The sequence below is a fragment of the Mirounga angustirostris genome, unplaced genomic scaffold, assembly GCF_029215605.1.
Source record: "Mirounga angustirostris isolate CCGP_5_RB_7025 unplaced genomic scaffold, mMirAng1.0.hap1 SCAF_3, whole genome shotgun sequence".
NCBI lineage: Eukaryota > Metazoa > Chordata > Mammalia > Carnivora > Phocidae > Mirounga > Mirounga angustirostris.
In genome coordinates, this window is record NW_026991711.1 from 193,073,409 (window position 1) to 193,087,342 (window position 13,934).

At 58.2% G+C, this 13,934-nt stretch overlaps 1 protein-coding gene across 10 annotated transcripts in view; it reads right to left on the reverse strand.

Annotated features, from left to right (window-relative positions):
- Positions 1-386: 386 nt before the first annotated feature.
- Positions 387-13,934, reverse strand: part of HDAC4 (histone deacetylase 4) — a 297,813-nt gene continuing 284,265 nt past the window's right edge. For all 10 annotated transcript variants that reach the window (XM_064587381.1, XM_064587379.1, XM_064587385.1 and 7 more), the window contains 3 exons: positions 5,917-6,001; positions 5,350-5,491; positions 387-5,006 (listed from right to left, as the gene is read on the reverse strand). In XM_064587381.1, coding sequence (XP_064443451.1) covers positions 4,967-5,006; positions 5,350-5,491; positions 5,917-6,001 — 267 coding nt within the window. In that variant the 3' untranslated portion in view covers positions 387-4,966. The remainder of the gene's footprint in view (positions 5,007-5,349; positions 5,492-5,916; positions 6,002-13,934) is intronic.

A 13,934-nucleotide genomic window follows, 5' to 3' on the forward strand; every position in this document is an offset into this window, starting at 1 on the left:
AGGGGAGAGAATGGTCCCAGCCGGCCCCCGCCCCCGTGCCAACGGATCAGTCACTGAACGTGGGGGCCTGGGAGGGGTGCGGCCTTCGCTGGGGGCGTGGGGCAGTCACTTGGGGGTGGCAGCGTGCTGCTGGGGGCCGGGCGGCCGAGGGGGGTTTGCAGACTCGCTCCCTCGGGGGCGGCTGCGAGTGTTTTGGGGAAGAAGATGGAGCAAGGACATTCAGTGAGGAGCTGCCCACAGGACCCACTGGTGCGGGCAGAGGGTGCCAGGTGCGCTGTGGGCCTGGGCGGCCTCATGTGTGGGTTCAAGCGAGTCCTGGCCCGCGACAGGGGGGCCCGGGGTGGGGGCCCCGGCGAGAGGCAGCGAGGACGCGAGCACACGGCAGGAACCAGAGATGCTGTTTTATTTACACCACAAGAGCGACAAGCTGTCTGATGAGGTACAAAACGCTGGACTCCGGGGCAAGTGGAATGGAGTCGGCCGTCAGAGGAGGACACCGTTGTCGGGGAAAACCCGCCCACACAGAACAAAACGAGAATGAGAAAACCGAGAACAAAATCTCCAACTCCACTGAGCAAAAGAAAGAACCGTTGGAAGGTCCAGACGATCAGAGAGAACGGATTACGTTACAGAAGAAACAGGTGGCCGCCACCGCGGCGGACCCCACGTGGAGCGTGCTCAGGTGCCACGGGGGCCGCGGCGCCGCGACCCGTCTGCGAGAAGCTCTTGGGTGAACAGGGTCAGCCCCCTTATATATATTATATATACGTCTCATAAACTGGAGAACAGCGCCTCCACCATGGGGCACACACACCGAGAACCCAAACAAACAAACTGTTCGCTTTCTTCTTCTTCCACTCGGAGACGCTCAATCCCGTCGGACTTGGCCGCGAGCCGCGTGGGGCAGGAGCGCGGCTCGGTGACCAGGGACACGCGGCCTCCTCCGGACGCCAAGTCGGACTGTGAGCCGCGGCGCTCCCCCCGGCTCATGGCCGCAAGTGGACTCCTAGCCACGTGTCATCCAAAAGCAACGCGAAAGTCAATACAGCTGTGCGGAAAGGGGCGCTTTCGGGCCACGGGCCGGACCGCTCCTCCGTCGGGGTCGCTGGCCGCCGGCCCGCCGGGCCCTGTGCAAGAGCAGAGGGCACAAACGCAACGAATGCCTCCAAGTCAACTGAAGAGAGACGGGCAGATCGCCTTGACTTCTGTGTCGTTTCCCTACAACACTGTTTCCACATAAATACAATAAACTCTATTATTGGTATGTCACAAGTGCTAGATAAAACTTTTCTTCTTAATATGACAAATGTGTTAAGTAGTCCTTTTTAGTTTTCTTACAATAAAAAGTACAATTTCTTAAGAATAAGTTCAAGAAGACGCAAACGTTCCCCCCCCACCCCCGACTCGCCTTCAAGGTCTCGTGTGGTTTTACAGAAAAATTCCCATCTTTTGTATCTGCAAATGTCGTGAGAGGGGAACCAAAAAAGGCATTTTTTTCTTCTTCCCCAAAGCTGCCGAGTTTGGCGTGCAAAATCTGTGTACAATATAAAGACATGCCGGTCATAGAGTCCATGCAACCTCCAGCTGTAGGAACTTAAAAAAATATATTCATATATGTTTATATATATATTTATATATGTATCAATGCCCGTAAAACACGTGGGCCCAAAAGTCTACAAAAAGAATGGAATGAGCACATGGCTGTGACCAGTAAAGAAGGAATGTTCTGATTGAAAGTAAAACCCAGAAACGCGGCCGCCGGCGCCGCGTTCGTGTCCGAGCAACACCCGGCGGTCCTTCCTCTGGAAACAGACTTTTAAAAGAAGTGGAGAAAAACTGAAACACTCTGACAAAGTGGCCCTTCGGGGCCGAGGGGCTGGCGGCCGCCTGCTGGTGGGGCTCGGGCACGTCGTGGCGCGGCTGGAGCCGAAAGGGCGGGCGCCCCGTGTCCCGGCGGCACCGTGGGGTTTCCCACGAAGGGACATAAAGTGCTCGCTCGCTGACCCCTGGCTGGCCAGTGCCCCCGAGGCCTCTGCAAAGGAAGAAAAAGGCTAAAGGTGCCGGGGCCAGAGAGGGCAGGTGAGGCGCCCTCCCTGGCGTGGGGTCCCGCAGACCCTGGGGCAGGCCCTTCGCCGCCCGCGCTGGCGGCTGGCGGCGGGAAGGGCTGAGTGTGTCTTCAAAGAAAAGAAAAGGCTACACGGTAATGCTTTAAGCACGTCTCTGGCGCTGGAGCGAGCTGACCAACGCAGCATGCTCCCCTGCCAGGGCTCTCCGCGGAGGGCGTCTCCCCGAAGGAGACCGGGAGTGAGCCCGCCGCGGATAACTCCCTCACCCAGTCACCCGTAAAAAGCGTGGGATGACCTCTTCCTCTCTAAGAGCCACGGCCGGCAGGTGGCAGGGGGGTCCCACAGGCCGTGCAGGGGCCGGGCCGGGCCCTGCTGCCGCGCTCATGCCCCGACGGCCCCGACGGCCGACGTGGGTCCCACACACCGGCGCCTCCCGCCGAGGTGGGCTTCCGAGCAAAGTGGGGTCAGTGGGAGGAGAAAGCCACACGGGCCCCGAGACCTTCTGTCCTGCTCTGGGACCGCCGTCCTGGGCCTGACCACCAGCATCCCGACGACCAAGCCAATCCAAGAATTTGGATTCGTCTGGCCGGAAGTCCGGCGGCATCAGTGTCTCCTTCAGAAGCTACCCCGTGAACGGGGCCGAACTCGGGGACGCGGCTCGGGGTTCCCTCCCACGGGAGCGCTGTGCCTGAACCCAGTACATGCTTTGGAATGAAATTGGTGACTTCAAGTGCTGGAAAATAAGTTACCAGGAAAAGGTGACGGTCAGTTACTGTCAGCGAGAGAAAGAGCGAGGACTGGCTGCCCTGGTCAGGAATCCGTGCTGTCCCTGCAGGCTCGCCAGGCAGCAGGGGCCCCTCGACTCCCCGCAGCCACAGGTTCCAAAACCCGGGGCCTGCTGCGTCCGGCCAGGACCCCGGCCATGCGGCTGCAGCGGGGACACCCCCAACAGGTGTGGGCCTCACTCGGGCCCCATGCGTTGCTGACATGCTTTAAAAGGTCTTTGGAAAACTGAATTTAAAATGCTGTCCCGACAACGCGGTCAGAGAAGTTGAAACCGGAGTTTCGTGAGTGCTGACGGCCCGCGGTGTCTGGCGAGCGACCCTGCCCACAGCGCGGCGGAGGGGAGGACACAGCACCCCCGTAATACTGCCGATGTGGGGGGAAGAGGAGCCCCCGGTCTGGACGCAGCCGCGGGGACGGAGCGGGACAGACGCCCTGCTGGCGTCGCCGTGGAGACCGCGCGTCCCCCGACTCGCACGAGCTCACTTTCCGAAAATGGCTGCCACACAACACTGCTCACTGTACAGAAATGAACGAGGATGAAAATGATAAAAAAACACAACCTTTAAAAGTTAAAAAAAAAAAAATGTACAAGCAAGAAGTTAGAAAGAAAGAAATCTTAGACATTGTTACCATTCAGGAAACTGCTAAATGGTGAGAAAAAATGTAAAATTCACGAAACAATGCTTATTCAGGGTCTCTTTGTGAAAAATTCATACAAAAATCAACAACAAATTTATATCCTTTGCTATAAAAACTCATTAGGTACATATGTGCACGGAGGCTTGGAGCGGGAGGGGTCCTGTCCGAAAAGAGCAGAACGAAAGCACGCACCTGCTGGGTAGCTGCCCAGCGGCGGACGTGTTGGCGATCTGAAAGCTATCCAATCTGGAGTTCAAAAATACGTGAGTTTCAAACGAGATCCCTTTCCGTAAGCACCTTGATGTCTAATTCACAAGTCATTCATTCGCCAGGGACCTTTACGATCTGCATTTATTATATATATATACTCTTTCTATAAATGCATTATAAATATTTTATCAAGATTTCATAAGAATCAAGTTTCTTAGCTTGGAATACATTGGAATATATATTATACATATATATATTTATTTATACCTAAAATTTAAGCAATACTTCATGCTACTTGCTTTTAATAAAAAGCATTCCGATCATAACACTGGAAGTGTGCCTAGGACATGCTTCACAACCAAATGGAGATGCTCAATTGTTATAGGATGTACGAGAAAAGAACACTTTGGATTCATTTAAAATTTGTTGGACTTCAAAACCCCCAACAGTATTTGCCACTTTGCTGGAACTACCTCCGTTTCTCTTAAACAGCACTAAAGCGAACCCGGGCCTGCAGGCCGGCGGCCCCCAGAGCCCCCCACCCCGGGCCAGCACGCAGCCACAGGAAACTGTCCCACCAATTCCTGCTGTTTATTTTTTTCTTAAGGCATTGTTCCTCAGACGTCAGAAAACCCAGCCACAAAAATCCATCAGAGCAATAAAAAAAAGGCACAAACTCGCATCTTCCGATGGCTTGGAGAAACCAAAGCCAGTTCCCGCGGGCTCCCGCTTCGGTGTGCGTCCAGCTCTCCCCCGCACGCACCGCCCCGGCCCCCCGCCCCGCCACGGGCCCCCCCGCACGCGCCGCGGTGCACCGCTGGGCTCTGGGACGGGCCGGCGCCCGAGAGAACGTTCTCTTGAACAAAAGAAGCTACAGGATGCGTTGAGTGGTTTACACGGAGACTGTGGAATTGTGGGTAATAATCAACTGTAAGCACCAGTTTTCATCGAGTCTGTTTTGTATTATTAGATCTTTGATTTGCGTCTTCCTTCCCTCGCGGCCACGGAGCGGGCAGCTCTGCCGCGAGCCGCCACAGGCTTCCTTCCTCCGTGGCCTCCGTCGAGGGAGCCGAGAGCCCGGCTGCCAGTGGGTCCCGGTCCGCGCAGGGCTGCCCGCCGGGGAGCCGGGCCGGGCGGGCGGAGGCCTCCCCCTGCCGCTCCAGCCGCGGTCAGAGGACGCGGGCAGGCCGCACACAAACAGGAGCTTTGTCGGCGGAGCTTCGAGACGGGACAAACAAACAAGAGGCCCGCAGCTGCGCGGGAGGCTACAGCGGCGGCTCCTCCTCCATGGGCTCCTCGTCGGGTCTGCGGCGGCGCCGGGCACAACAGAGACACAGAGCCCGCGGGGTGAGGGCAGTGCCACCCGCCGGCCACCCGCCCACCGCGCCCCCGCCACCGCCCCTGCCCCGGACGGCGGCCGGGACGGGGCCCCGCTCGGAGCGAAGGCTCCTCAACGGTCCCCTCGGGCCTTTCCCGCAGCAAGAGGTGGCCGTGGCGGGACCCCTGCCCTCCGTCCCTCCGTCCCTCCGTCCCCCGCCCGGCTGGCCGCGCACGAGGCAGGGCTGCGGGGAGAAGCCACGTCCCGCCCACGACAGCCGAGGCCCGGGCTGTGGGCAGCAGGGCCTGCTGGCGGGGCAGAGACGCTCACCTCTTCTCGGCGGGCTTCACGCCCACGGACAGCGAGGCCATGGCGGTGACGGTCTCGGCTTCCTCGTTCTCGCACTTCTGGGCCTCTACCAGCGAGCGCCCCACCGTGGAGCAGAGACGTGGCAGGGAGCGCCAATACTGGCCTGAGCGGAGAGGCGTGGTTACTGGGCTCCCCCCGCTCAAGCCTCCTCACGGGCGCCCTTAAAAGCACGTCTTCCAGGAGCCAGAAGCCAGGGAGCACCTGGCTCACGGCTCACAGCAACTGGGCCCCTGGGAGAGGCGGCCAGCGGAGTCCGGTCCTCCCTGAGGCAGGGCGCCTGGGATGGGCCGGGGGTCTGGGGGGCCTCCCCCGGGACCCTCAGAGACGAGGGGGGCCTCAGCGTGAGGGGAACGAGCAGGGGGGCCAGGCCGGAGCTAGTCACTCGGTGTCTGCTCGCACACGGGCTTCTCAGCGGGGAGGCTGGGGGGAACCCAGCGTCTGCACCGGGGACCACAGGGCAGACCCACCTACGGGACAGTCTCAGTGACTTGGGTCACCCCATGCCCCCGGGCAGCCCAGGCAACTCACTGTGGATTTCAATGACTTTCTCCATGGACCGGACCGCGTTAGCGTTGGGTCTCTGCTGTAAGACCTTCTCTGGGAGAGGATCAAGCTAGAAAATAATATATAAATACACAGTGAACGTACAGGGTGTCAATCCCCATGTGCATTACAACGGGACAAAGTCGGTTTCTTGAGTGTATTTGTGGACAGAGACGAAGAAAAAGCCAAACATGGCTTTGCTATTTACCATACGATTTTTTTTAAACAAAAGTAGATTTATTTTCTTTGAGATATTTTCCCAGGGGACCGTCAGGTGTATTCGTGAGCTCCTGCCTGAGTGGACACCACACCCAGGAGTGGGCTGGTGCAGAAGGATGTCTGCTTGGGACCCACTGAGACACCATCTACACCATCACACAGCATGAGGGAAATAATGAGAACCTTTGGAAATACCACTTTCACGTCTGTAGTCTTACAAATAAGAATGCCTGAACATCCACTGACGATCTTCTTCACAAAATGGGGAAACGGTAAAAGAAAGAAGACAGTGAGTGGAGTCTCTCCGAGGGGGGCCCTGTGCTCCCAGTGTCCCCTTCGGTGCAGACCGCAGAGGATAATAAGGAAGCGTAAGCCAGTCAGAGACCCACAAGGCACGCCGGGGTGTCTGCAACATGACAACTAAGATGCTTGGGGAAATACATGATGAAAACACAAAAATAATTTTAAAAAACTTTAAATAATTAGACAAGCCTATAACACCAGGGGAGATCTGCTGGGTTCCAGAAGGAAGCTGGAACTGCCTGGGGTGGTCACATATCCTGGGACAGGCTGGGGGCCGTGCAGGCCTGTGTGGGAATGACCACAGTCCTCCCAGGGATGAGCCAGGCTCCTGCAGACCACGTACCCGCAGACACCTGGCGGGGGGAGGTTTGTTCTTAGCCTGGGCTCTGCAGAGAAGGGAAGCGCCGGCCGCGGTCTCCCTGAGAATCTGCCTGGTTCACACGCCATAAGCGGAGGGGCTGGGCGCCTGGCAGAGCAGCCGTGGGCCCCCTCATGAGGCTGCTGCCTCGTGCTTTCAGTTCAGTTCCAGAATGCTGGAGTCCCCAGCCAAAACCATCATAAAACACGGAAGTCAGCCAGTGCGGTCTGGGCTCCGGAGAAACCAGCAAGGTCTCCAACACCACCCTCCAGTAAAAGGAGCCAGGCTCCTGGTCCTTTCCGAGGCTGGGGCACGGCAGATTTTAGAAGAGCCTGGCGCGTCCTGCAGTACCAGAGACGGAGGGAGCGCTCAGGAAATGACAGGCGGGCTAAAGGGACGCACACGAGGCCAGGCGGGAAAGAGACCACGGCACGGTTCTGGACCGTAACTCAGAGCGTGGAGTGTCCAGGAGTCTGCGCTGATGACCGAGTAAGTAACAAGGAGGAGACACATGTTCCTCAAGAAGAATTTCACATAATTTGTGTACACACGCCCTCTCCAAGAGGTGGAGCGGAGTACCTTGAAAAACAAGACATACACTGAGGTAGAGTCTACAAAGTACCTGACTGGTGTTCTTTGCTGAAAATTATCAACATTTCAAAAATGACAACCAAGGGAAGGCTGAGAGACTGCTACAGCCCAGAGGAGAGTAAGGACATGGAACGGCTGGACGCACAGTGGGGTCCAGGATGGGGACCCTGCCACGGTGAGGGCAGTCGTGGGAAGGCGAGCGAAATCCGGGCATGGTCTGGCCTAGCAGGGCCGGGTCAGGGCTGGCTCCCGGCCTGAGACAAAGGCTCCCCCGCGGTCAGATGGCACCGAGAGGAAACCGTCCGAGGGCCTATGGGAGCTTGGGGGCCAGTTCTGCAACTTTCCTCTAGGTCCAAAGCTACCCAGAATTAAAAGTCTAGTAAAAAAATGCAGATTTGGATCCTCAAAGACTGTGATTATTCAAATGCTCAGTTTTAAACTATAAAGTATGTTTAGTATGTATTAAAAATAAGAGACAAATGTAGGATTACTGAACTGAACTGGAAGATTTGAAAGAGAGCCAAATAGAACTTCTAAAAATGAAAATGCAACAGCAGGAACTGGAAACTCCTATCAGCTAAGGAGAACACCGGTAACCTGGAAGCAACAGCCGAAGAAACGACTCTGGACGCACTGGGGACATGGGGAGCGGGCAGAGGGGGAGGGTCTGTGTCCCAGAGGGTGGGGGACGAGACCCGAGCAGGAAGAGTCACACGACACGCCCACACCCAGGTGCTCCGGAGCGAAGCCGCAGAGCTCCGGGGATGAGCAGAGAGCTGGAGAAGGACAGTCTGCAGGGGGACGCAGCCCGCCAGCCACCAGCTCCCGCACGGCACAGAGCAAGGCGGTCGCTTCAGAGCGTCCAGAGAGAACATGACTGTCGGCCACAACTGTGGCCCCGTCAGTCAAGAACGAGGGCAGGGGCGCCCGGGTGGCTCAGTCTGTTAGGCGTCTGACCCTTGATCTCAGCTCAGGTCATGATCTCAGGGTTGTGAGTTCAACCCCACGTTGGGCTCCATGCTGGGTATGGAGCCTGCTTAAAAAAAAAAAAGAACGAGGGTAAAATCACAACTTGAATAAAGGCAAACAAACGGGACGTTGACACGGGTGTCCCTCTGCCAGGAAACGTACGGGGTGTGCTGGAGGCACAGTGGTCCCGGGTGGCGGTCGGAGAAACGAGGGGCGATGATGCACACGAATGCAGGAAAGGCCATGGACACAGGGACTACATTAAACAACAGTAATGGTGTCAAGTCAGTGACTACGAAGGAAGGAAGGAAGGAGAGAAGGAAGGAAGAAAGGAAGGGAGGGAGGAAGGAGGGAAGGAAGGAAGGGAGGAAGGACAGAAGGACAGAAGGAAGGAAGGAAGGACGGAAGGAAGGAGGGAAGGAGGAAGGAGGGAAGGAAGGAGGGAAGGAAGGAAGAAAGGAAGGGAGGGAGGAAGGAGGGAAGGAAGGAAGGGAGGAAGGACGGAAGGACAGAAGGAAGGAAGGAAGGATGGAAGGAAGGAGGGAAGAAGGAAGGACGGAAGGAAGGAGGGAAGAAGGAAGGAAGGAAGGAAGGACGGAAGGAAGGAGGGAAGAAGGAAGGACGGAAGGAAGGACGGAAGAAGGAAGGACGGAAGGAAGGACGGAAGGAAGGAGGGAAGAAGGAAGGAAGGACGGAAGGAAGGAGGGAAGGAAGGAAGGAGGAGGGGGAGAGGCCAGTCAGGGACCACACACACACCCCGGGAGGGGCCGGGGCGGGGGCTGCCCAAGGGAGCCAGTAAACACAGGACAGCGGCCGGCACGGGTCCGTCTCGGGCAAGCAAGTGACTTTTCGGTAAAGCCACGTCCAAAGGGGCGTGCTGTGTTTGGTCTGTGGCCCCACGTGGGTCCGGGTGGCGTGGGGAGGGAAGAGGCCACTGACCGCGTCACAGGGATGTGCTGACATCTGTAAGGGTCGCCCCTGGCAACCGGCAGCCGTGTACCTTCCCCCCAGCGGAGGGGACGGGCGCCATGTGGGGGACCCTCAGTCATGTGGGGACAGGGCAGAAGAGGGGAAGCACGCAGCACAGAGAGACGCAGAAACGAGTCTGGAAAAAGCAAAGCCACGGAAAATGAGGCACAACCAAACCCACCATAAGGACCAGTGTCCACTTAACGGGCAGCCCGTGCACTATCGAGAAAACCCATCCTGGAATCCAGCCTCGCGCTGTTTATGGAGGAAGCGACTGGACAGGAGGTGGCGGGTTCCACGCACGACACGTGTAAACGGAAAACTGTGGCTGGACGTAAAGGACGACTCTACACGGTGACAAAAATGCCAATTCATCAAAAGGATGTGATGCTTTAAAGTTTGTGCACATTTGGTAAAATTGCTTAACACACAGGAAGTGAACGTCGCCAGAGCCAATGGAGGTGAGCAGACGCGCCACGCGAGGGGGGGTGGCACGTCCTCCTCAGAAGGAGCAGACGGGGTCGGCAGAGAAAACCAAACGTGAAGGGCACGACGGCGAGACTGAGCGATGGACAGAGGTGTGGGGATGGGGCGGAGGAGGCGCGCTCCCTCAAACGTGCGTGGACGTCTACGCAGGCAGACCGCTCCCCCCACGATACCACCACACCTGTTCTTAGCACAGCGTCTGTCAGAAACTGGGCACAAATGAGAACCATGCGGCCGTGAGGTTGGAAATTAAATAGCACAGCGATCACGGGTCCCTGGAAAGCAGGAGATGCTTAGAAATGAAAAGCAATGAAAATGCCACGTACCAGCGTGCGAGGTGCAGCCAATACTGAGCCTAATGCAGACGTCAGAGCAAGTAGGTGCTCAGTTTAGGAAGGGAGCAAGAGAACAGTCCTGGGGAAAGAAGTAAAGACACAGAAAAGGGGCAGAAACAAATTCTGGAAAGGGAAGGCTACTGTATTCTTTGAAACGGCTTAACTGGACAAGTTCCGATACGACTGGGTAAGGGAGCCACCGAGGCACAAATGTGGACCAGCAGGGAGAGGGGCCGCAGCATGAGTGCGGCGAGGAAAACCGGCCAAGGTGGGCGAATCTCCATGGCCCAGGAGAACTCTCGCAGTCAAGGAAGAGGTTACTCTGATGCTGCGCTCACTCCTCCAGGGGTCAGAAAAAGAGGAGACGCCTAACTGTCCATCAGTCCGTCCACCCACCCACCCATCTGCCCATCTTGCCTTTCATCCACCTACCCATCCATCCAATTTCCCCCTCGGGAATAAACAGGAAAAATACGGTTTAGGAGAAACAGGGGCCAAAGCCGTGAACTTCACTAGAAGAGAAAGTCTAAGCTGCCAACAGGCACCTGGGAAGATGCTCGGCACCAGCAGCGACGAGGAAATGATCCGCCCCGCCCTGGGTGCTGTTCACCCCTCCCACTGGCAGAGCTCAAGTGTCAGGATGCCAAGTGTTGCCGAGGCCCGGTGCAGGGAGCTCACCCCAGCCGCCAAGCTGCAACAACCCGCTGGGTCCCAGGCAGGACAGAGACAGCTCTGCTGCCCCCCGCAGCTGGGACCCCTCGCGGGGACGGGGATCCCCGAGAGCGGCCTGCCCAGCCAGGTCCTCTGTTGAGGGCGGTGAGGAGCAGAGCGCAGGCTCCGCCCCGGCACAAAGCCCCACCCACCGGGGGCGGGGTCATCAGCGCCTGCGGCATCCTGCCTGCCTGTTCCGCCCAGACTCTAGTATTTGTCAGAAGTTCAGTTTTAAGAACAAAAAGGGTTTTAGGAACATAACTCATTCCATAAATTATCACTCTGAAGCAGAGGGGTGCATCAGAGCGAGGGGGGCGCACCTGGCTCAGCTGCTCCCCCATCCCGGGGTGGGGGCTCCCCACGGCCTGTCTCCCAGCGGGACCCACGCTCCAGGGCAGCTGGCCCTCTGGGGTCTTATGTCACCCTCCCCCCAACACCCTCTGCCACTGTCAGCTCCCCCGTCTCGAGCCACCCCAGGGGATTGGCCGGCCCACGCATCAGTGCCGCAGCTGGGCTGGCAATGGGGGCTGGCTCGTTCTGTCCCTAGCACCTGGCAAAGGCCGCTGGAGGGTGGAGGCCTCACCACGTGCTTGCACAAGGGGCAAACAAGGAAGGAGGGTCCTTACCCCGTGCCGGCAACCTTGTCCGCTCTGCCTGTCATGCAGTTACGTGGAATCCGGGGGAGACCACGACAAACCTAGGGCACAGTGCCCTCCCGGGGGCAGGGTGCTCAGAAGCCCGAGGGGAGTCTCAGGAGGAAAGGGGTAAAGGGACAGAAAGGCAAGCACAGTGAGCAGCGGTGATGGCTGGTTTCCGCGGGGTCCAGTGACGACTGGGAGAGCAGAAGGGGTCAGCACGAGGCTGCGATGCGGCTGAGAGTAGGAGCCCCCAGACAGCGCCCCCGCTGGCGCCTGGTCAGCTCACCCCACAGTCACGCAGCAACTGGCGCTGGGCTCTGCTCCAGGGCCAGGGACGTGACACAGACTGCTTCTAGGCTCGACTTAAGAAAAACGGACCAGGAAAGGGGAGAAACTTCATGACTCAAAATACTACCCCCTTACTAGTTGGGATTCTATTCTTGCATTTAATATATATCTTCTGGGCAGCCCACTAAGTGCAAATCCCTGTTCTACAAACTTGGGGTTTGTCAGTGAACAAAGCAGACACCCATCCCCCGGCCTTACAGCGTCTCCTTCCCGGGGAGGGACCGCCCGTCAGCTAAAACCATACTGGATGAGTAAACCCAACAGAATGTCCAAAGGCGCTGAATGCCATGGAAAAGCACCGAACAAGGTCCTGGGACACAGGGTGCGGGTGGGCAGGCTGCTATGTCCACGCGGGGGGCAGAGGGGCCCTCACTGAGCAGGTGAACTTTGAGCAAAGAGCAGGAAGAAGCAGGACAGGTGAAGCCCCGGCTCCCTGGGGAGCAGGACAGGCTGTGGCCAGGCAGGGGGAGGGGGCAAAGTGCTGGAGGGGAGGGCGGGTCCGGCTGGTGCAGAGCAGAGGGGTGATCTGGTCCATCCCTGGCAGGCAGCAGTGACTCTCCCACAGGCGGGGTCGAGTGGGGGTGTAGGCGAGGGGAGTAGAGAAATGAGAGTCGGAACCCACACTGTAGAGGGGTCTAAGGGACAGGAGAGGGCAGCCCTGCTGGGCGCGTGGCCATACCCTCTTGGGGTCTTTGTGATCTGGAAGGGGAGCTCAGCTGGAGAAATAGGTCACTTAATGCCAAAGCATCCTGCTCGGGCTGTGGGCCTGCTCTGAGAGCTGGCTCTTCTGGGGGGAACAATGGGCCGGCTATAGGCAGAGTCCTGTCCTGAGAGTGACAGACAGGAGACCCCAAGGCGACCTTCATACCGCGTCCACCCCCACCTCAGTCTGCAGACTTCAGAACCAAACTGGAAATGAGGCTTATCATGTTCAGTCTTTAAAAAGCTGGCCTTAGCAAAAGTGGGCAGGAAAACACTCAGAGACCGTCCAACGTTGAGGATGAGAAAACTCTGCCCCACGCAGACCACGCTTGGTCCGGTAACAGCTGCTCAGGGCTCCCGCTGTCTTTTTAGGTATGGAAATCATTTTCTGCTCCATAGTTTCAAAGGGCTCACACTTTAGGTGAGAAGGATCGACAGATGACAGCATCCTGACAAAAGGGTTATTAAAATACGCCGGCAGAACTTGGGTCCACGCTCATGCTTGTCAGAACGCATAGAACTCTACGTGCTTGGGAGTACCTGCGCTGGCCAGGAAAACTTTAGCGATGGCGGAGCCAGGCCCCCGTCCTCGGGGGCACCTGTCCCATCCCCACTGGGGGCTTTTCTCCGGCCAGCACCAGGCGGCCAGAGCCCCCGGGCTGTCACACAGCCAGGTCCCCGGCCCACGTAGGTCACATAGCAGGTGCGCCTGCCCCTCCTTCCATCCAGAGGACACAGAAGACGTCACAGGAGGACCACGTGTAGCTATGTGACCCCACGCCCACTGCACGCACGCCTGCCCGTGCCCACCAGGCCCTGCCCAGCCTCCCCTCGGCACTGCGCCCGCTAGCTGGCTCCCGCCTCTCTGTTCCCCGAGCGCTGTCGGTCCAGCCAGTGCTTCCCCCACAGCCTCTTGGCCTCAGCAGGGCTGCTCCCCAGGGACAGATTTCAGTCCTCGTCCTCCTTCCAGGGGCATCAGCACTGTGGACCACGCCCCAGGGGGCTCTGTGCCCTCGGCCGCAGTCATGACAGTGAGCCTCCGGGGGCCTCCGGGGGCCCTGGGCCACCGCCTGGTCACTCTTTGAAGCTTCAGCTCCCAGCTCATGCCAGCGGTGTCCTCCGCCAGCTCCCTGCTGTCCCTGAGCATGTCCACAGCCGCTCATGGCTGGGGCCCAGGGGTGGCCCTGCCCCGCCCCGCCCCCCTGCTCCAGGCAGCACGCCGCCGGGAGTGCCTGCCGAAGTGTCCGTCCGACACACCGCGCTCCAGCCCCCAACGGCTGTGGGGCAGAGGAGGGGGGCTCGGCCCAGCTTTCTTGCATCAGAAAGATTTTTAAGAGACCTTGATAAAACGAGTGCTTCCTGCTCTTTGATGTG